Source organism: Pipistrellus kuhlii, unplaced genomic scaffold (genome assembly GCF_014108245.1).
Source record: "Pipistrellus kuhlii isolate mPipKuh1 unplaced genomic scaffold, mPipKuh1.p scaffold_m20_p_3, whole genome shotgun sequence".
Lineage (NCBI taxonomy): Eukaryota > Metazoa > Chordata > Mammalia > Chiroptera > Vespertilionidae > Pipistrellus > Pipistrellus kuhlii.
Window position 1 is genome coordinate 14502571 of NW_023425529.1, and position 21387 is coordinate 14523957.

General features: G+C 37.5%; 1 protein-coding gene and 1 non-coding gene across 15 annotated transcripts in view; both read right to left on the reverse strand.

Annotated features, from left to right (window-relative positions):
• Positions 1-21387, reverse strand: part of VEZT (vezatin, adherens junctions transmembrane protein) — a 57836-nt gene that overhangs the window by 20607 nt on the left and 15842 nt on the right. For 8 of the 14 annotated variants that reach the window (XM_036458693.2, XM_036458692.2, XM_045587652.1 and 5 more), the window contains exons 2-4: positions 13077-13211; positions 8216-8302; positions 2400-2575 (exon numbers count right to left, since the gene is read on the reverse strand). In XM_036458693.2, coding sequence (XP_036314586.1) covers positions 2400-2575; positions 8216-8302; positions 13077-13211 — 398 coding nt within the window. Of the gene's footprint in view, positions 1-2399; positions 2576-5382; positions 5532-8215; positions 8303-13076; positions 13212-21387 lie in introns of those variants that run through there. The other 6 variants (XM_036458698.2, XM_036458696.2, XM_036458703.2 and 3 more) reach the window with 6 other exon arrangements.
• On the reverse strand, positions 21226-21332 carry LOC118730980. Its single transcript, XR_004991704.1, has one exon. It is a non-coding gene; the product is annotated as a U6 spliceosomal RNA (small nuclear RNA).

Here is a 21387-nt window from a genome sequence, read left to right on the forward strand (position 1 = left end):
ATTGAATATTATTTTATACTAGAGGCCTGGTGCACAAAATCCATGCACTCAGAGGATGCTCCACTGATGGCTTAGGCGCGCTCTCTGCGGGGAAGGGAACTAAACTGGCAGTCGGACAGACATCCTTGCACTGCTGTGGATGTGGGAGAGGCCCCCACCACCGCAGCTACACTTGCCAGCCATGAGCCAGGCTTCTGGCTGAGCAGCCCTCCCCCTGTGGAAGTACACTGACCACCAGCGGGCAGCTTCTGCTTTGAGTGTCTACCCCCTGGTGGTCAGTGCGCATCATAGCAATCGGTCATTCTGCCATTTGGTTGATTTGCACATTAGCCTTTTATTACCGATATATAGGATTAGGTGGGCAGCACAGTGGTTAGACAACTAATAGCATTTATAAAGTATTACCCCAATAAGTCTCATATCCACCTGACAGTATACAGTTATTATAAGATTATTGACTATATTACCTATGCTATACTTTACATCCCCATGATTATTTTATAACTACCAATTTGAACTTATTAATCCCTTTACTTTTCTCATCAGTCCCCAACTCCTCTTCTATCAGGCAATCATCAGTTTGTGCTCTGTGTCTTATGAGTTTATTTCTGTTTTGTTTATTTCTTTTGGGTTTTAGATTCCACAGATAAGTGAAATCATATGGTATTTGTCTTTCTCTGTCTGACTTATTTCTCTTAGCAAAATACCCTTTAGGTCAAGACTGTAAAGATACAGACTCTTTAAAAAAATTTACAGATTAAAAAAATCCAATTTTATAAATTTAAAAGTAAAAATAGGCTAATTTTTACTAATTTTAATATTAAAATACTCTTAATATTCAAATATAATATAAGTTCCTTTTCCCTAAAATCAACTTTAAGTATTAAATATATAATATCTGAAGAAAATATAAGCATTTTTCCAATTAGAAATAATATATACTTCATGAGTAATTGTTTTAAATCAAGTCATCTAATTTTAAATCATCACCACAAATCTGGAATACACACACTTATACAGCAGACCTAATATGGATAAGCTTTGTGTTTTTACACTGCCTTAACTGAAGTAAAAATGTATATACACTTTTTTGCTTAGGTCAACTATAAATCTATAGATTAAAACACATCTTTTAAGCAATGAAGGTTCTGATGAAAACATGTATTTCTCATAAAAAGATAAATACAGAGGAGTTATGTCTGAACAACAGTATACTTGAAGATAGTCAAACAACAAAAAAAGTCTCATTAGGAGTGCTTCTTATTAAACATTTGCCTGCCCTAATTTCCCTTGAAATCTTTTACTTTTAGATGATACTGGTAATATCATAGAGTCAACTTTCATTATCTACTTGTATGTTTTAATAGAAAAGTCTGTAAGTATTTACAGACACTCAGTTTCTTTTCTTTTTTAAAATTTAATTCTTTATTGTTTAAAGAACCCCCCAGCATTTGCCCTCACCCCTGCTTTCCCCCCACCCCAAACCATCCGTATCCATTGGTTATGCTCATATAAGTGGTTTCTTAATCATATTTGTTGCTAAAGAAAACTTGAAAGTAAAATTCTTAAAACATATGGTTCCTTGTAGCAGTCCCTTAAGTTCTTACTTTTTGTTTTTAAAGGATAAGATGCTTTACCTCATCATACGATACAGGTTTGGAAAACATCATACTTTTCTATGTTAGAATATGAAGCAGCTAGCTGCCAGTGTGTCAGAAAAGACAGATAAATTCAGTACACTGAAGCTAATGAATATAATTGCCTGTATAACTTGAACAGTTGGAACAATGATTCAGTTCATTTAATAAACTCATATTTTAACAGGAAGAGGATATTAACAGTTATTTCTATATAATCCCTTCTTACCATTCCTCTTTCTTTTTCTTAAACAGATTATTCTGGGACTTCTTCATTAGATACAAATATTTGAAGTAGTTGAAAAGTTTTAGGATAGTGTAAATCATTAGACTATGTTCCTTATGACTCTTCTCAGCCAATAAAGCAAAAGGTGATCATTTACCTCCATGCCCCACCTACCCTCGTTATCTTTATAATGTGATTATGATATTGTATATTCTACTAACTATAAAGAACCAGCGAGGCCTGCATGCACACATGTGCATAGAGGTATATGGGTAAGACATTCTTTTTGGCACATGTCATAAATATATGTAAGCTATTAAAATACAGAACTAATTATAGTGGATTTGTTTCCAGCTTCATTTGAAATTGTATTCACTTTAGAAAGGTCTTTTTAAAAACCTTTGCATATCATTAATTACAATGCTATAAGGTATGGGATGTTTATTATGCCTTTACAATGGGGAGCATTATGATGGATTTCCTCTGAATACTCTATACAATATGCGAGCAAAGGATAGATGTTTTCTGAACAGTACCAAATATTAGGGGTTGCCAGGGAGCGAAGTGTTGGAAGGTGTCCATTTTCCTGTTGTTGAGGTTGCCCTGCAGACAGGATACTGGGATCAAGTAGCTCAATTAGCTCCACATCCTCTTGTAACAGGACTTCCTGTTGCAGGATGGTATGTAGTGAGTCAAGTCGGAATCCAATATCCTTGCCATTAAAAGACCAAAAGAGAGGTATTAATGCATACATAATTTTGCATTAAATGCTAAGCTCCTAAAGTACTAATAAAATTTAGAGATACTTATTTTCAGTATAAACTCCAAGAAGAAGAAACAACAGTCCAATCTACTGTTGAGGGGGTGTTTTCCCCCCAGACTGTAAATGTGAAATAATAAAGACTGAGGTGGATATTATTGGGCCACCAGATGTGAAATATAAATTTTTAATAAAAAGATGTGAACTACATATTTATAAACCTGTCTAGTTAAGCCCAGTTAATTAAATTGCTAGAACACACATGGAAAATATAATTCTGTAACGTTAAGATGCTGTCCCTGGATACTGTAACAGTATAGCCAGTATCTAAGAATTACATCAGCAGGATCAAGACCTTATAAAAATAGACATTCAGACATTAAAAATACATCATTAAGGAATGTAATATAAAACCACACTAACATGTGCATAGCATTTATAGTTTGCAAAATGCTTTCACATATACCAGCTCATTTATTCCTCTCGCCTTTCCTTCTATCCTTCTATCAATATACCAAGAACAAGACATTTAAGTCTCTACTCTTAAATAGTTCATAGTTTAATGAAGGACTAAAAAGTAAACAGTTGCAACACAATTTTGCCAAGAAGTCAATGATGTATACCAAGGGTATTATGAAAAGGTACCAAAACTTGCAATGAAGTCAGATAAAGTACAAGAGGTTATACCTGAGCTAAGTCTTAACGTAAGAGTAAGGACTGATCAGACGTAAGAGTTGGAAGAGTCAGATGAGACAGTAAAGCTTCTTTAGAACTGTAAGTCATCAATACTAATTTTATGCAGAGTGTTCATGGTAGAGGTAAGAGATGAGTTAGGAATGTTATAGCAGGTAGGTTAATTTTCACAGCAATCCTGTGATGTACATTCTCCTCCTCTCCATTTTATAGAGGAGAACACTGAAGTCCAAAGAGAATAAGTAGCTCTCCAGAAGTCTGATTTCAAAGCCTAAATCTCTAGTAGTCAGTTTTGCTTCACTGTACATATTCTGCTTTGTCAGAAAATTTTAAATTTTATTTTGTATTAAATTTAGGAATAGAGTGACCCTATTGTAAGAAAAAAATAAAGAGAACTTGTAATATTTTTTATTTCTATTGATTTCAGAGAGGACGGGAGGGGGGAGAGAGAGAGACAAAAAACATCACTGATGAGAGAGAATCATTGGTTAGTTGCCTCCACCATTTTGATCCCCATTGGGGATTAAGCCCGTAACACTGGCATGTGCCCTGACTGGGAATCGAACCATGACCTCCTGGTTCATAGGTCAATGTTCAAGCATTAAGCCATGCTAGCTGGGCATAATAAAGAGAACTTTTAAAGGGCAAAGCCTTTAGCAATTAACATAAAAGAGTTAGGTCTAGGGCAGTGGTCGGCAAACTTGTTAGTCAACAGAACCAAATATCAACAGTACAACGACTGAAATTTCTTTTGAGAGCCAAATTTTTAAAACTTATTCTTCTAATGCCAATTCTTCAAAATAGACTCGCCCAGGCCGTGGTATTTCGTGGAAGAGCTACACTCAAGGGGTCAAAGAGCCGCATGTGGCTCATGAGCCACAGCTTGCTGACCACTGGTCTAGGGTTTAAAGCAGTGGGTTTGCTTTTCTTGATCAGTTAATCATTCCTACACCACAGTGTTCAACCCTAGTTGATCATAATGGGGACTTAGTAGGAATGCAGTGATCCATATTCAAACTTGATCATGGGTTATATGCATGATCGGTATAAGTATTGCACTGTGTCCATCACCCAAAGTCAAAACATCTTCTGTCACCATATAGTTGGCCCCCTTTACCCTTTACAACCCCCACCCACTCTTACAGTTTCCTTATCTGCAAAATAAGTAGTACCAACTTCATAGGGTTGCTGTGATGATTAAATAAGTCAGTATTTGCAAAATATTAAGAATGTCTGATGCACAGTAAACACTATGTAAGTGTTAGCTGCTAGTGTTAAAACACAAAGAAAAGCATACAAAAAAAGCATACATAATATATAAAAACTTACAGATCACAGCATAGATAGTCATTACTAGGTTGTTGCAGAAAATAAGAGATCAGTGGGCTGAAGTTTCTGGGAAAGGCCTTGAAGATGAGCTAGGACTGTTAATGAAAAGGTTCTGATAATAGAGAAAAAAATGGAAGGAATTCCACCACAGTATAATAGCATAATTATAGGTATGGAATAAAGGAAAAGGAAGACTGGTTTGGTTGATGAAAATAAAGGTGGATAAGGCTAGGAAGGTAGATTAATGCCAACTTATGCAGACTCTTTTATGCTGAAGTGATTAATTGAATTTGAAATGATAGACAATAGGAATCTTTTTAAGGATCTAAATAGAAAAATGGCATGAGAAGGTAACTTAGGAAGATTTCTGCTTGGATGGAATGAAAGGGATGCAAAGCACAGCTAAAGAATAAAAGAGATTTCTATTTCTGCCTCTACTGATGGAGAAGGGAACTTATACATGTATCAATACACTTCAATGATCTTACACACTTTTAAATATATAATGCTATTTCATAAAGCTGATGAGGATAAAATAAGATAACACATGAAAGCACTTTATAGGCTAAAAAGTGCTAATATCACTACTATCATAGTTGCTATAAAGGCATTTATTTTTTAATACTATAAGAAAAAAACATAAAATATGTGGCCAGTGACAAAGAACCAAGAATGAAAAGATCAGGACTATACAGACTATGATTAAACCACAGAAAAATGTTTATGGATCCATGTACCTTATCACAGTCCTAGTATCATTGAAGAATGAGGATGGCTCCACCTGGATAGAGATGGTATTCTATGTAGTTGACAAGATACTTCATTGACCTTCTCAACACACCTATAAAGATGAAACCCTGAACAGAGAACTTGCCCTTTTGGATTGCTAAAAAAGTAATTTAAGTCAGTCAAAACATAATAATATTCAAGCTAGAGAGGTAGTGCATTATAGTACAGAGCCTTGGCTTAGAAACCAGGAGATCGGAATACAAATTCTGACTCTATCACTTTCTAGCTGATTCTTGAATAATTCACTTAATCAGTATTCTTAAATCAAACTGAGTGGTCTGAACCTCAGGATTTCCAGCTGGTGAATGCACCCAAACCTTAGTGTTTAGATTGCCAAATCAAAATGTGAAAGCACTTTGTAAACATTTTTCTTATAAATGATAATTTATAAGAATAACTAGTGGCCCAGTGTATAAAATTCATGCATGGAGGGGGGGTTCCCTTAGCCTAGCCTGCACCCTCTCCAATCAGGCAGCTCTCAGGGAATTGGGCCTAAATCAGCAGTCAGACATCCCTCTTGCAATCTGGGACCACTGGCTCCTAACTGCTCACCTGCCTGCCTGATTGCCCCTAACCCCTCTGCCTGCCTGCCTGATTGCTCCTAACTGCCCTCCCCTGCCGGCCTGATCTTGCCCCCAACTGCTGTCCTCTGCCGGCCAAGTTGGTTCTGATTGGTTGGTTTCTATGCCAATTAGCGTCAAAAGTTCTGCCTCCCAGGGAACCATTGGCTCCTCACACTTCACCCAGATTTGGTTCTGATTGATCAGTTTCTATGCCAGCATCTCTCTCTCTTTTTTTTTTTTAATCAATCTTTATTGTTCATATTGTTACAAAGGTTCCTCATTTCTTCCCCCCCCACCAGGTTCCCACCCCACCCTCCACCCCCTCCCCATCCCCCATTGTCCTCATCCATAGGTGCAGTTATTGTTCAGTCTCTTCCTCCTTCCCTCTCCCCGATAGTAAATCCCTTTTCAGATAGTAAATCAGTTACTTAGCATTTTCTCATATCAATAATACCACCACATGCCCAATGATACATTTCACACAAAAGACATTTCCAAATAGGTCAACCAGCCTCATCCAGGCCCCACCCAAGGCACTCACACTCACAGATCAACACAGATCAACACCCCAGCCCTATACTAACTTAACACATCCAGACCTAAGCCTTCATCACTTGATTCAGCAGACCCTCAAGTTCCCACAAAAGTTTCCAGCCATGTCTGAGAGGCAGCTGTGGGGCAGGGGCAGGGGCAGGGGCAGGCGAGGAGCGAGCTGTTCCGGGCCTGGCTGCTCCGGGCCTGTATGCCAGCATCTCTGGGCCCATCAATGGGGCCTGATTAAAAAGGTGGGGCTGATCAGCAGCCCCAGTGGAGGCCTGGAGAAATGGAGGTTCAGCTGCTGGCCAGACTGGGAGAGAAAGAGAGAAGCGAGTCCTGATCAAAAGCTGCCATAGAGGCAATGGTTGTATCTGCTTCTCTCTTTAGGCCTCTCTCTGGCCCTGATTTGCAGCTCTCTCAGTAGTCAGTTTTGGGGCACCACGCCTGCAGTGAAAGCAGCAACCCAGTGCTGACTGCAGGACTGACTTCCAGTTAGTTGAGCCTCCGTCATTACTGGACGTTAGGACCAAGAGTTTTTATATATTAGGATTATTATTATCTTAGGGTCATAGGCCAGCAGAGGATCCTGAAAGCCTGCTTACTTGTAATCTGATTTCTCCTACTGAGAACCAGGAGAACTTCATAAATTAAATTTTGAATTATTAGGATATAAAAACTTGAGGTACTCCTTCTTGGGGGACAAGAGGTCAGAGAGAAGAAAAAAAGCAAGCCTCACAGGAATCACAAAGACTGTCAATATTGACTATTCCAAGTCTCTGGAAAATTCTGTGATTTATCAGTCCTGGAGACTAAATTTTACATATGAAATTGTCAAACAATGGTAAATAAATTCATAAAATAAAACAAGCTGAAGTTGTCAGATTATTTAAATAAGTTAGGGAGGAACCACTTTTGATTTTGCCTAAATTATATAATCATTGATTGTGGGATAAGGATAAAGACAGTCATGTTCCTAATGAAAAAGAAGAAGATCCAACTAATGGATATATTCCTAATCCCTTCATTACTGAGAGAAGTATCTGTCAATGGAGGAAGATAGCAGTGGAAAATAGTATTCTAACAAATAAGGTTTCAATAACTACCAAGAATATTCTACTCTAAGTGACTAATAAATTCTAAGAACTATAAGATAATACGGAGCCCAAATGCAATTTGTTTGAAGAGTTTACTTTTTCTTTCTTATTCTTTCTTAGGTGACACAACCAACTTTATTTAATAATTCATGAAGTGGCCAAAACTGGTTTGGCTCATGGATAGGGCGTCGGTCTGCGGACTGAAGGCTCCCAGGTTCGATTCCGGTCAAGGGTATATACATTGGTTGTGGGCACATTCCCAGTGGAGGGTGTGCAAGAGGCAGCTGGTTGATGTTCTCTCTTATCTATGTTTCTAGTTTTCTATCCTTCTCCCTTTCTCTCTGTAAAAAATCAATAAAATAATAATAATAATAATAATAATAATAATAAATAAAGATAAATAAAAAGATATAAATAAAAATAATAATTCATGAAGTGGAAAATCTCCTTTTACAGAACTGCCCAGAATTTTTAATAAAAATTAATCACTGTCCAAATCAGTAGCAAGACAAATTCTAATTTATCAATTTTCTCACTAATAAGCTGGAGCCCTGAATATTGACAAAGAAAGTAAAATGAACACTCACCAATTTGTGAAGTAAATCATCTTTCTTATTGCAATGAGAAGAAATCCAACTTTTGATGGTTTCAGCCACTTTTAACAGAATGCCTCGCTGAAGGAGAAGAATGATATTACATTGGATTATTAAACTACAACCAGATAGTAGAAAAACTTCAAGTAATTACATCTAATGAATGTAATTATCAGGGTAAGGAAGAAAATCATTCAGGCTGCATGTTTTGTCAGTATGTCTCAGCCTCTTTTTTAGTTCCCAAATTTACTTACACATCAAAATCACCTGGATTTGATTTTAGTTAGAAACATATCCTGAGCTCCCAAACGGAAGGTTCAGATTCAGTAAGTTTGAAATGCGACTTGAAAATGTGATTTTTTAATGAGCCACCAGAGTCATCCTGATGTAGCCCATTTATCTTCAGTACACTATAAATTGTATCAAAATGATGATGGTATGTATTTCAGAGGAAAACCATAGGGTTCTCCAAGATCATTCCCTAATACTAAGGCAGAAAGAAATTTTAATTTTAGAAAAACTGTCTCATTGAAATAAAAAGCATATTATTGAATCACTCTCCAAATTCAATATACCTTAATAGTCCATTTCCTGAGCATGCCAGCAAATGGGAATTTACATTCACTGAGGGATTACTATGTCTCAGGTACTGAAAAACAATCATGGGAAGGAAGATGAATACACATAACGGTTGTCAAGAACTTGATACAGAAGAGACAGTACAAATAATTACAACCCAATGTAAAGTGTGAAAAATGTGGGAAAGGAAGAGGCCAAGGGGAGCTAACATTGGAACTAAGCCCTAACAGATGAGTAGAAATGTAACAACAAAGGAGGTTAAAACACTCCGGCAAGGAAACTGGATAATTACAGGAGAGAGCCACGGAAGAACATGCCATGGAGCTGGTGGCACAGTTTGAAACAGCTAGGGCCCAAGGGAAAAAGGGAATTGTAATAAAGTTAAAAAGGTTCACTAAGATGAGTTTGAAAGGACTTTGGTCTCATATGCCACATAGTTTAGATCTTATCCTATAGGCTGTGAGAAGCCAACTAAGGATTTGATGCAAGGAAGTGAAATAATAAAAATTAAAAAAAAAAATCAGCATTTTGAAAAATAACTGGCAACAGTTCAGGGGCTGTACTGGCAGGGAATGACTGTAGCCAAGAGCATGATTAGGAGAGCAGTCCAGCTAAATGATGACAAAGGCCTGCACTAGGATAACAAAAATGGTAATGATTAAGGTTATATTTTAGAGACATAAAAGCTGACTTCACATATCATTTTGTGACCAAATCAACTTGGGAGTGATGGGAAGTTGTAAGATAACTAGGAGGGTACAATTTGGAATTATATAAAAAAAATTTTTTGGTTTGTGGGGAGCTCAGGAAAACTGATTTAGATCTGTTGAATCTGAGTTTCATGGGGCACAGTTAAGTGGAAATGTCTAACAAAGGTCTGGAACTCAGCGAAGATGGAGAATAGATCATAAGTGGCCAATGAAGGCAAGAAAGTACAGGGGATCTCTCAGAGAAAACAGATCAAGCAGAGAAGAGGCCTGATTCTAAACTTCCACTGCAGATACAAAAAAAGGGGGTCCTCATGATTTTTGTCTGTCTGATTATGGCAGCCAAGATTGCATGGGGGAATATAGGAAAAACATGGGAGTCTTTGCAACTCAGAAATAACCTTGTAAACAATAAAGAGCCTATTTAATGTCAAAGAAAATTAAATATGAGTTTATAAGAGAAGTATTCTCCTACTGATGGAGTTTTAAAAGCTTAATGGCTAAAATCAATTAAAGGCAAACTAGTGACTCTCAAAAAATAAAATAAATAATCACAGGAAAAGAAATCAGAAAAATGTACAGACAATAAATGTGATAATACCATGGTGATAATACCAGTACAGACTACTCAGTAAGTACTTCACAATCACATTAAAAAATAAAGTTAAAAAAGGCAATAAATATTAAGGGCTGTTTCATCATGAACTCACATTATACCAAAAAAGTTGCTTTCTAAAAAAATAAGTAACTGATACTTTACTGTTTGAATAAAATTTTGAGGGGAATTCCAAAAATATATCACTGAAAAGGAACTAAATTTCTAAAATTTAGTTGCCCAAAATTTAGAAAAACTTCATTTTAGAAAAATATAGCTCATACAGTAAGTGAAGACTAAACAAACTTTCTAGACATGTGGTAATTTTGAAAAACATATCTGGTATGCTTTTTACTGTTCTACAATTTCTGAATGAATGAATTTTTAAACCCTCATTTTATCCTATATAATAAAAGCTAATATGCTAAGTGTCTGGTCATCTAGTTGTCCGTTCAACCAATCAAAGCATAATATGCTAATGGTATGTTAAGGTCACTCAACCACTTGCTATGATGTACACTGACCACGAGGGGGGACAGACAGTTAGTTGACTGGCTGACCAGTCACTATGACGTGCACTGACCATGAGGGGGAGTATAGTCAACCAGTCAACTGGTCACTATGATATGCACTGACTTCCATGGGGTAGACACTCCGACTGGTAGGTTAGCTTGCTGCTGGGGTCCAGCTGATCGGGACTGAGCGAGACGGACCAAACATGCCATGGAACCTTCCTGTGGTCCCTCCCCAGCCATGCACCAGTGGGGTCCTTTGGCCTGGCCTGAGCCCTCTCCCAATCCAGGCTGAGGGACAGCCCCATCCCCAGCCCCGAGTCCACAAATTTTGTGCACTAGGTCTCTAGTTTATTTATAAACTAATAACATTTCTATATGTAAAAATACCTGTCATGAATGAAAGGACTGAAAACCTACCAGAAACAACACACACACACACATACACACACACACACACACACACACACACACACACACACACACCCTGAACACACACAAGTCAATGTAAGTTAATCCCATGTCCCTTTCTTTGTCTTTTCTTGTCAAGTAATCCCAAATTAAAGTCTTAATCTATAATCTATTAGATATATCTGTAGGTTTTCCTTTAAAAACTCTTCCCAGGAACATCCATATTTAAAAGGAGCAATGAGCAGGAAGAGTTTAAGTACAGAGGACTAATAAACTGATTCTGAACCATGTGAGCTCTAACTCTAACTCCTACCCTTTGGTTGTTAGTAAAAAACAAAAAACAAAAAACAAAATAATAAACAATTTCTCTGGTATTTACTCTGCTATTGCAAATGAGCCTAGCTTGGTTACCTCACTTTTAGGGATTTTTTAAAAAAGACAGGAGAAAAGACATCTATCACCCCAGAGTAAATGAGTAATTGAAAACTTTCAAAGCTACCTCCCAAAAATAATTGATCTTATAATAAAACACTGATTAAACTAGAATGCTCAAAAAATTAGGTAACCTGGTTATGTTTCTCTATTAAATTAGAATTCTTTGTATAAAAACAGAATAGTTTTTAAAAATAAAACAAAAGGGTCCTTGATCCTCTCACAGTCAAGGACCCCTCGGGGATGTCCGCCTGCTGGCTTAGGCCTGCTCTCCGTGCCTAAGCCAGCAGTTAGACATCCCTCTCGCAGTCTAGGAGCCCTTGCTCCTTACTGCCCTCCTGCTTGCTGCTCCTTACGGCTCAGCTCACTGCTCCTTAGTGCTGCCTCGGAGGCCAAAGAGGCTACTGCTTCCGCCGCTGTGCTTGCTTGGCTTCTGGCTGAGCAGCATTCCCTCTGTGGGAGCACAATGACTACCAGGGGGTAGCTCCTGTGTTGAGTACATTCCCCCTGGTGGTCAGTGTGCATCATAACAGTTGTTCTGCTGTTTGGTCAATGTGCATATTATCCTTTTTTTATACAGGATAATTTATGGAGATTCTTTTAGCATCTTAGCCTTATAATGTTGTACAGAAACTATGAGGTGTCCTATCTAATAAAGGGGGAATATGCTAATTGACCATCATGCTTTCACAAGATGGTGGTGCCCACAGTCAATAAAGAGGGAATATACTAATTGACTGCCACACTCTCACAAGATTGCAGCACTCATAGCCACAAGATGGCGGTGCCCAGTCCTCCCAGATCTGCCTCATCTAGCCTCAGTCCCAGTCCCATCAGCCCAACCTCATCCAGCTGGAGTCCCCCAGTCCCCTCTGCCTCGCAGGGGAGGGCAGCTGGGGACAATCATGCCAGCAGGGGAGCAGTTAGGCATCAATCAGGCTGGCAGGGGAACAGTTAGGGGGCAATCAGGCAGGCAGGTAGGCAGGCGAGTGGTTAGGAGCCAGCAACCCCAGATTGTGAGAGGGATGTCTGACTGCCAGTTTAGGCCTGAGGGGTCCCATATTGGAAAGGGTGCAGGCTGGGCTGAGGACACCCAACCCCCATGCATGAATTTTGTGCAGCTGGTCCCTAATGTATTATATAAAAATATGTAATATTGCAAACATAAAAAGCATTAGAAATTAAGGTAAGTATACTCACTCCATCACATATCCTTGAAACTGTTTATGAAATACCTTATCAATGTGTTTTCTTATAATTTGTGCTCTTAAAAAACACATTTAAAGAAAAAACAATTCCAGTTAATATAACAGCCCTAGTAGTTGGGTTCTCATTAATGTTTTAGTATTTTTCTGGTCCTCTCCAGATAACTTCAACATTTAAATAAATAATATATTTTGATCTTCAACCATATTCATTTCCACTTACTATATAAATAACCCATGAGATAGTCTGAAACAGCAAGGATTCATGTTTATCTAAACAGGAAGTTTTGCACTACTGATGAAATAAAAATAAAGTCTTACCAGTGTGGGGGAGGACAAGGTGTTTTTGTTTTTGCTTTTTTGTAAGGCAAAGAACAAAAGATTAAATCGTAGAGAAAGAGCATGCTTCCTTACTTTTGGCAGGGCTCTTGTAGGAGACCTTTGTTGTCCCTCTGCCACTGTGCATTTTTCTGCTTTTGGTGACAGAGAAGAACATGTTTCAAAGTCTGTGTGCCCCAGATCCTGTAAGTACTGGTAAAGTGGAGAATTCTGAAAGAGATATCAAATAAAACATATATCAAGATCATTATTATTTCAAGTTTTAGAGGCCAAATTCAATGCCAAACATCACTATCATGACCAGTATGCCCAAATTCTTTAAGGTTTAATCTATAAAGAAGTGAATTATGTCACAATACCATCTATACACATAAATAGGTAATATGCTAATTTGTTTGTTACAGTGTCCCAGTCTGTAGGTTGAGGACCAGGGTAGGGACTTCCACCCCCAGCACTAACGTTAAGCTGTCTGTGTGCGTCCCCGCCCAGTGCTGAAGTGAAGCTGCCTGACTGCAACCCTGGCTAGGGATGTGACACTGCCTGCATGCATCCTACCCAGTTCAGCACTGACATGACACTGCAGGGGGATGGGGAAGAGATGGTACTGGGCTTGACAGGGGACCTCAGGCCATGGTCCACGCCAGGGAGGGCTTGAAGGAGGTAGGGCCGGCCGGATCTGGGTCTCACCCAGTAGGGGTGGAGCTGACCACGTTTGGATCTTCTGAGTTTTGAAGTGTGTGAAAGTGGTGGACAGAGACTTAACTCTCGGTCCCACAGCATGCCCCAAACTCTGACTGGAGGGAGATTTAATATACATTTTACTAATTTTCTTTCATCTCTGACACTTCTATTATAGAGAAAGGGCAAATAGCAATAATAAAATATTTCTTCTAATTAATTCCCTTTTAATGTGCACAAATTTTGTGCACTGTGCCACTAGTTTAACATTAAAAACACACACCAACAAACAGTTTAACAGAGGGATCCAAAAAAGGGGAAAACTAAGTAAAACATATGGATATTTTTGAGTATCAACAAAGAAAAATTAATTTAGGAATATAAATAGATTTGTTAAGAAATTTCTTTGTCCAAATTTTTTTAATATTAGAGTAAACTGCTTCAAAATAGCCAATCCTGGCTATAGATAGTTCCTAAGGAGATTTATAGTGAAAAACAGTTATTAATTGAAGACAATAAGAATTAGGAAATGATAGTACAGTATTAATTATAATTGTATCATGCCATCATATTCACTGATCTAGTCAAGCACAAATATGTATTATTATAATATACTATAAATAACACACATAGTACCCAGCATGATAAAAAAAAACAAACTTAAAACTCCAAGAAAGTTAACTGAGATGAGTTATGTCCAAGCATATTAAATGAGAGACAGTGTAGTTAATAAAAGCATTAGAATATAGTGGTTAAAGACAGAAACTCTGGATCTGGACCATAAGTTCAAATTCCAATTCTTACTAGCTGGGTAACTATGGTAATTTATAATCTTTTCATGCTCCAGCTGTCTCAACTAAAGATAGGAGGAATAATATTACCTAGTTCATAAATATAAAGCACTTAGAACAGTACATGATATTATAGATAATAAGTACTCAATTTATACTTTAACTTTATATAGGTTATGTGAAAAGAGCACAGGTTTTGGAACAGATGGGGGAAAAAATCACACACACACACACACACCCCCCACCAAACAGAAAGATCACCATCACTACTGGATGAAATTTATGAAACAACTCTTTCTAGATAGAAAAAGCAAAATTTAATTTTAACTTAGTTTTCTCTGAAGTACAAAGTTAGTGATATGTTTAAAAATAAACCTTGATCCCCTCTTATATACATAAGAGGCTAATATGCAAAGTGTCCCCTTGGGAGTTCGACTGGAAGTTCGATTGCTTGCTATGACATACACTGACCACCAGGGGGTGGCGCAGAATGAAGGAAGGCTCCAGCTAGGCAGCTGGGGAAGGAAGGCCCCAGCCGGCAGTGGGAAAGCCTTGATCAGCCTGGTTGCTGGCCAGACCTAGGGATCCTACCTGTGCATGAATTTCGTGCACCAGGCCTCTAGTATTTATATTTTAAAAAGACCTTATGTTAGGTGTCAGAGATACAAGAACAGCTATCACCAAAACAACAGCAACACAGTTGACCCAAACTATGTGGCAAAAGCTTAACTAAGCATTTTACATGCATCATCTTAGATGAGGCTCACAATCTTCTGTAATAATAAAAGCATAATATGCTAATTAGACTAGATGACCTTCCAGACGAAGCTAGGACAGGTCCTGGGTGCCAGGGGGAAACCGATGCTGGCAGCTCGGGGAAGGAAGGCCTACTCTTGCATGAATTTTGTGTATGGGACCTCTAATAAACTCTATAAGATGTATCATCATCACCATCATCTATTGTTATTCCCATTTCATAGTTGAAAAAACATTCACTCAGGTCTACCCCTGTATTTGGAATACAAAGTGTTCATTATTTCTCTTCTGCTTAGTCACCTAAAAAACAACATCTATGATACAGATATTCTATTTTGCTATTTTGTGAGCTGTAACATAAACTGGAAAAAAAACCCCACAGCATTATAATTTGAAAAAAAGAAGTTTGGACTCATCCCCACCTCCAAGCCTCTTTCCAAAAAACAGTTAGGATTCAAGAATGTGCCTCACAAATTCAAGTGAGTCTTTAATTAGGACAGGAGTTAGCAAACTAAAACTGTTGGATCAGATTTATCCCCCCTTCTATGACTATTTTTATATGATTGGGAACAAGAAATGGTTTTTACATTTTTAAATAGTTGGAGAAAATATCAAAAAACTAATATTAATTTTGTGATACATGAAATTTAAAAGTTAAAATTTTTCATAAATAAAAGTTTTATTGGAATATAACCACACTTATTGATTTATGTATTGTCTGTGGCTGCTTTCGCACTATAGCAGCAAAGCTGAGACACAGACCATATGGTCTGCAAAGCCTAAAATATTTACTATCTGTCCTGTTAAAGAAAAAGTTTGATGACACTTGAATTAGTGTAATTCCACTTTGATCCATCTTATTTATTGTTCTTCCCTATGGAAGTTCATTTGAAGAAAGGATTCTACTGCCTTAAAAACAATTTTTTTTTAAAGTATGTAAACTTTTCGAAAGAGAAACACCACATGATCTCACTCATTTGTGGATAATAAAGAGCATTATAAACTGATGAACCAAAAGATATAGAGACAGTATATCAACAAGTAGACTGTCAAATTACAGCGGGGAGGGGAGGAAGATCTGGGGGAGATAATAGATCAACCGAAGGACTTTTATACATGCATATAAGTACAACCAATGGACACAACTCTGGGGAGGGAGGGGATGAGTGGGAGGGAGGGAGAAGGGCAAAAAAAAAAGCAATAAAATATATTAAAAAAATAAATAAAGTATGTAAACTTTTCAAAAGGTCATCCAAATGAACTAGCATTCTTGTTCTTTCACCACTCTGATGGTTCACAGTTTAGTTTGAAAACACAGATTGAGTAATTCAAGGCAATATTTGAAGATCTACTATGGGTGATCCAAACTGAGTATGAATGCTTAGCTGATGTGCAGAATATACAGTATTAATGTAAATAATGTAATTTTAATGAAAATTTTTTTTCCAAAATGGAGGGAAAGAAGGAATTAAGAAGAGTGTATTGCTTCACATTTTTGCAAATCTTAACTGTCTGGTTTAATAACAGATAGGTGGATTCTTATATTTGCTTCTGCATTCAATCTGCTGCAATTTATTGTTTTGGATGAAGTATATAAAGAAAATCACACTTTAAACATATATAGTTGGAAAGGGAATAATGTTTTAAGTCCTTTCTGATAATCGTATTATCAAAGAATAGCCATATTGATGAGTTTTTCACACTCTGTACAAGCACAAGAGAGTAAAAGTGAAAAAGGCAGATAACAGATAATGTCTTGGTATTAAAACCTAATTGCCCAGTATAAAATAACTTACTTTTAGTTTTCTTTTACAACAGCAAGGTGAGGCTCCCTATTGTAACAGCCCTCATCCATATATTTGAAGGTTTGGGGCTCTACGGCTTATAGACTAATACACAGACATTTCTATGATTCACATAGTGAGCATTATTATAGGTTGATGGCAGCTTTAGAAGGATTTTGTGTGCATGCAGAGGGTAAGGCAGAGTAGGTGGTGATAGGTAATTTTCTCTTTTATAACTTTTCTCCCTTGGTTCAAGCACATTAGAGCCACAAATGTTTCAGTTAAGCTGTTTCCTTGAAGAGAAATCATCAGCACTGAACTCAAAGTATAATTCTGTAGTATTGGAGAATGTTACTGCTGCCAAAAGAAATATGAGAAACCCCAGACACAGCATGTGGGAGCTTCTCCTCAGGAAATCCTTGTGGTTAACGATTCCTGTAAAATTCAGCTGACAGAAAACACACATCACAGTACCAGAAAAATTTTACTTAATGAATGATAGCCAAGAGTTTTTGGTTGTGCTGAGATTGTTCTGATGGTTGAAACATATTCTTGTAAGAAAAAATAAACAAAAATAGAGAGGAAAACAACAACATTTTTGCTGAACAAGCAGTTCAAGGAAATGACTCATTTAAATCCTGGGCTTATACTTCTGCACCTCCTCCCCCATTAAACATAACAGACCCCATTCTAATGCAATGTTTATTTTCTGCGTGATTTATGGTGCATTCTGCAGTTATTGCTAATTTGCATTTAAGGAAGGTTCCTGGCCAGCATGGCTCAGTGGTTGAGCATCAACCTATGAACCAGGAAGTCATGGTTCAATTCTCATGCAGGACTCAGATCGCAGGCTTGATCCTCAGAAAGGAGAGTCGGGGGGGAGGGGGCGGGGGGGGAGAGGGAGGGGAGAACAGGAACAATTATAATATCTGAACAATAAAAATTTATTTAAAAAAAAAAAAAGGAGAGTGCAGAAGGCAGCCGATCTATGATTCTCTCTCATCATTGATGTTTCTGTCTCTCTATCTCTCCTCTCTGACATAAAAATAAATAAATAAATAAATAAATAAATAAATAAATAAATAAATAAATAAATAAGGCAAGCCCTAGCTGTTATGGCTAAGTGGATAGAACCTTGGCCTACGGACTGAAGGGTCCTGGGTTCAATTTGGTCAAGGGCACATACCTTGGTTGGAAGTTTGATCCTCAGCCCTTCCACTCTCTGTGTCTACCTCCCTTCCACTCACTCTCTCTAAAAGTCAATGGAAAAATATCCTCAGGTGAGAAGTAAAAAAAAAAAGGAAGATTAACTAGTGTAGAAATAGAGGTGAAGGGTGAGGGGTAAATGCTTTTATTATTAGGCTTTCTTCTAAACTGCTTTAAACCCTCACAGATAGAACAAGTCGTAACCTTTCAGTTCTAGCCAAAAGAGAACAGGCCAAACATGAAAGAATTAGGTAGTCTATTTTATAATAGACATTACTTGAACATCTTCTTTGTGCAAGATAATATCTAGACACAGGGGAGAAAACATAACAGGTGAGGTTCTTGTTAAAAAGTTTCATTCTAGCCCTAACAGGTTTGGCTCAGTGGATAGAGCTTCGGCCTTCAGATTCAAGGGTTCCACGTTCAATTCTGATCCAAGGCATGTATCTTGGTTGTGGGCACATCCCCAGTAGGGAGTGTGCAGGAGGCAGTTGATCGATGTTTCTAACTCTCTCTCCGTCTCCCTTCCTCTCTGTAAAAAAATCAATAAAATATATATATTTTTTTAAAAGCTTCATTCTATGATGCTTCTGATAAGACCATGGTATACTGGCTTTCAACAGTATCAAAGAAAATACTGAGTGGTCTGGTACTTTTCAGGTAGGCCACTATGTTTTAGGAAAATCCTGTCTTAATCTCAGGGCTGTATCTCCTTTTAGAAAAACAAATTGTAGTCTGTAACAACTACTGGCTAAATTCTGATTCTGTTCCTCACAAAGTACCTGATCAGTCTTCTAGATGCCAAGACTCAGTTCTAACAGCATTCCACTGGCTAGAAAAAAGGAAACTTAAATGACAATGTTCATTTATCACTAATCAGATATTTACTGAGCACCTATTATATGTCCAGCACCAGAATTATAGTAGTTTTCTGCCATTAACTTCTCTCTGGGGATGCTCAAGAAAAAGTTAATTTTTCCCCTAGTTATAAAAGGAAACTAAATTCAACTGCTCAGATTTTTTTAGTTTTATTTTTGAGTTAAAAATGCAAACAGGATAGTCCTAGCTGGTTTGGTTCAGTGGATGGAGTGTTGGCCTGGGGACTAAAGGGTCCCAGGTTGATTTTAGTCAAGGTCACATGTCTGGGTTGCAGGCTCAACCCCCAATAAGGAGTGTGAAGGAGGCAGCAATCAATGATTCTCTCTCATCATTGATGTTTCTATCTCTCTCTCCCTTTCCCTTCTTCTCTGAAATCAATAAAAAATTTTTAAAAAATGCAAACAGTACAAAAAGATATAAAATGTGAAATCACTTTCTTTATTGTACCTCTGACCCCTACTCACTCTCTCCAAATATAATAAACATTCTTTAGTTTGTGAATAGCTTCTCCCACCCCCAATTTAGTACCCATTTATGATTGAAAGTGGTTGGCAAGATGATTCCTACATTTCTGGTTTGAACAATTAGGTACGTATATTCACTAAAATATATTATATTGATCTTCACTAAAATAAAATTCCTAGATTTCTGGTTTGAACAATTAGGTATATTTAATAAAATATATTATATTCACTAAAATATAAAATAATGGCAGAGCAACAAATCTGAAGAGGAAAGTGATGAGTTAAAGGTACCTGTGAGATATTCAAATGTGAATAACTTGGACCGAAAGTATTTGGACCTAAAGATTCTGGAGATCTGCCTAGTTTGAATATATATAGAGTTTTAGCAAATAGGTATGGTGACAAATCAATATGGTAGTATATAGCTATGGAAATCTGGAGTAGATGAGCTCAGTTAGAGATAATACATAGTGTGAGAAGACGAGAGTGCCCTAAGAGAGATCAGTATTTTGGAAGAGTGGTGAAAAGCTGGGAAATAATAAGAGTAACAGTAAAAATAGTTAACATTTGTTGAGTTGCGTATATTCTTAGGCATTAGTTAAGCATGTTTTATAATTTACTCCTAATAACAAACTGATTGATATTCAAAATATGAATACCACTATTCATATGTTAGAAAGAAATTGAGGCATACGAAGGTTAAATAACTTGTCCAATGTTACACAGAAGAATGTGAAGCTAACTGGTCCAAGTCCAATGCCCACACTCTTAACCAAAACACAAAACTGCATCTTTGAGGAAAAAGAATATCAGAAGGAACAACCAAGTCTTCTCTCTCAAGTTCATCTTGCTGTTTTAAGATGTAGGTTATTATTCAGGTGTGGTGAGGCCAACAGATTAGGAGACAACTGCTATTGAAAAAATAGTTTGTTACACTCATAGATTCTCAGAAGCGGGCAGGCCATGCTGGAGGGGAGGGCACTATGGACAGCACCAGGTTGTCCTCATCTCAAATACCTCCCTTTCACTGGTGGTTTTAGTCCCTTCAATCTAGAAACACAAATCTTGAATCCCCCCTCCCCCTCCTCCACCTCCCCCATGAATATATTTTGAATAGTGGCAACTCCTCCAAACCTTCATAAAACTGGTATTCTTTTTTTTTTTTTTAAATATATATTTTTATTGATTTTTTACAGAGAGTAAGAGAGAGGGATAGAGAGTTAGAAACATCGACGAGAGAGAATCATCGATCAGCTGCCTCCTGCACACCCCCTACCGGGAATGTGCCCGCAACCAAGGTACATGCCCTTGACCGGAATAGAACCTGGGACCTTTCAGTCTGCAGGCCGATGCTCACTGAGCCAAACTGGTTTCGGCTAAACTGGTATTCTTATGATCTACAGGCTCCATGATTTTTCTGTTGACTCATTCTTTTTTTTTTTTTTTTTTATAAAAATAAAATGTTTATTTATTTTTAGAGGGAGAGGAAGAGAGTGGGAGAGAGAGAAATATTAATGTGAGAGCGGAACATCATTTGGCTGCCTGCTGTACGCCCCCCATTGGGGATTGAGCCCTCAACTTGGACATGTGCCCTGACTAGGAATTGAATCAGCAACCATTTGGTGCACGGGAGGATGCCAACCAACAAAGCCACACTGGCTACAGCAAAAATATAAAATGCTTCACATACTTGTGTTTCATTCTTATGAAGAGCATGCTAATCTTCTCTGTATTGTTCCAATTTTACTATATGGGTTGTCAAAGTGAGCACCCTTCGAGGCTTTTAAATATATAATATGTTTGTTGACTCATTCTTAAGATAGTTCTA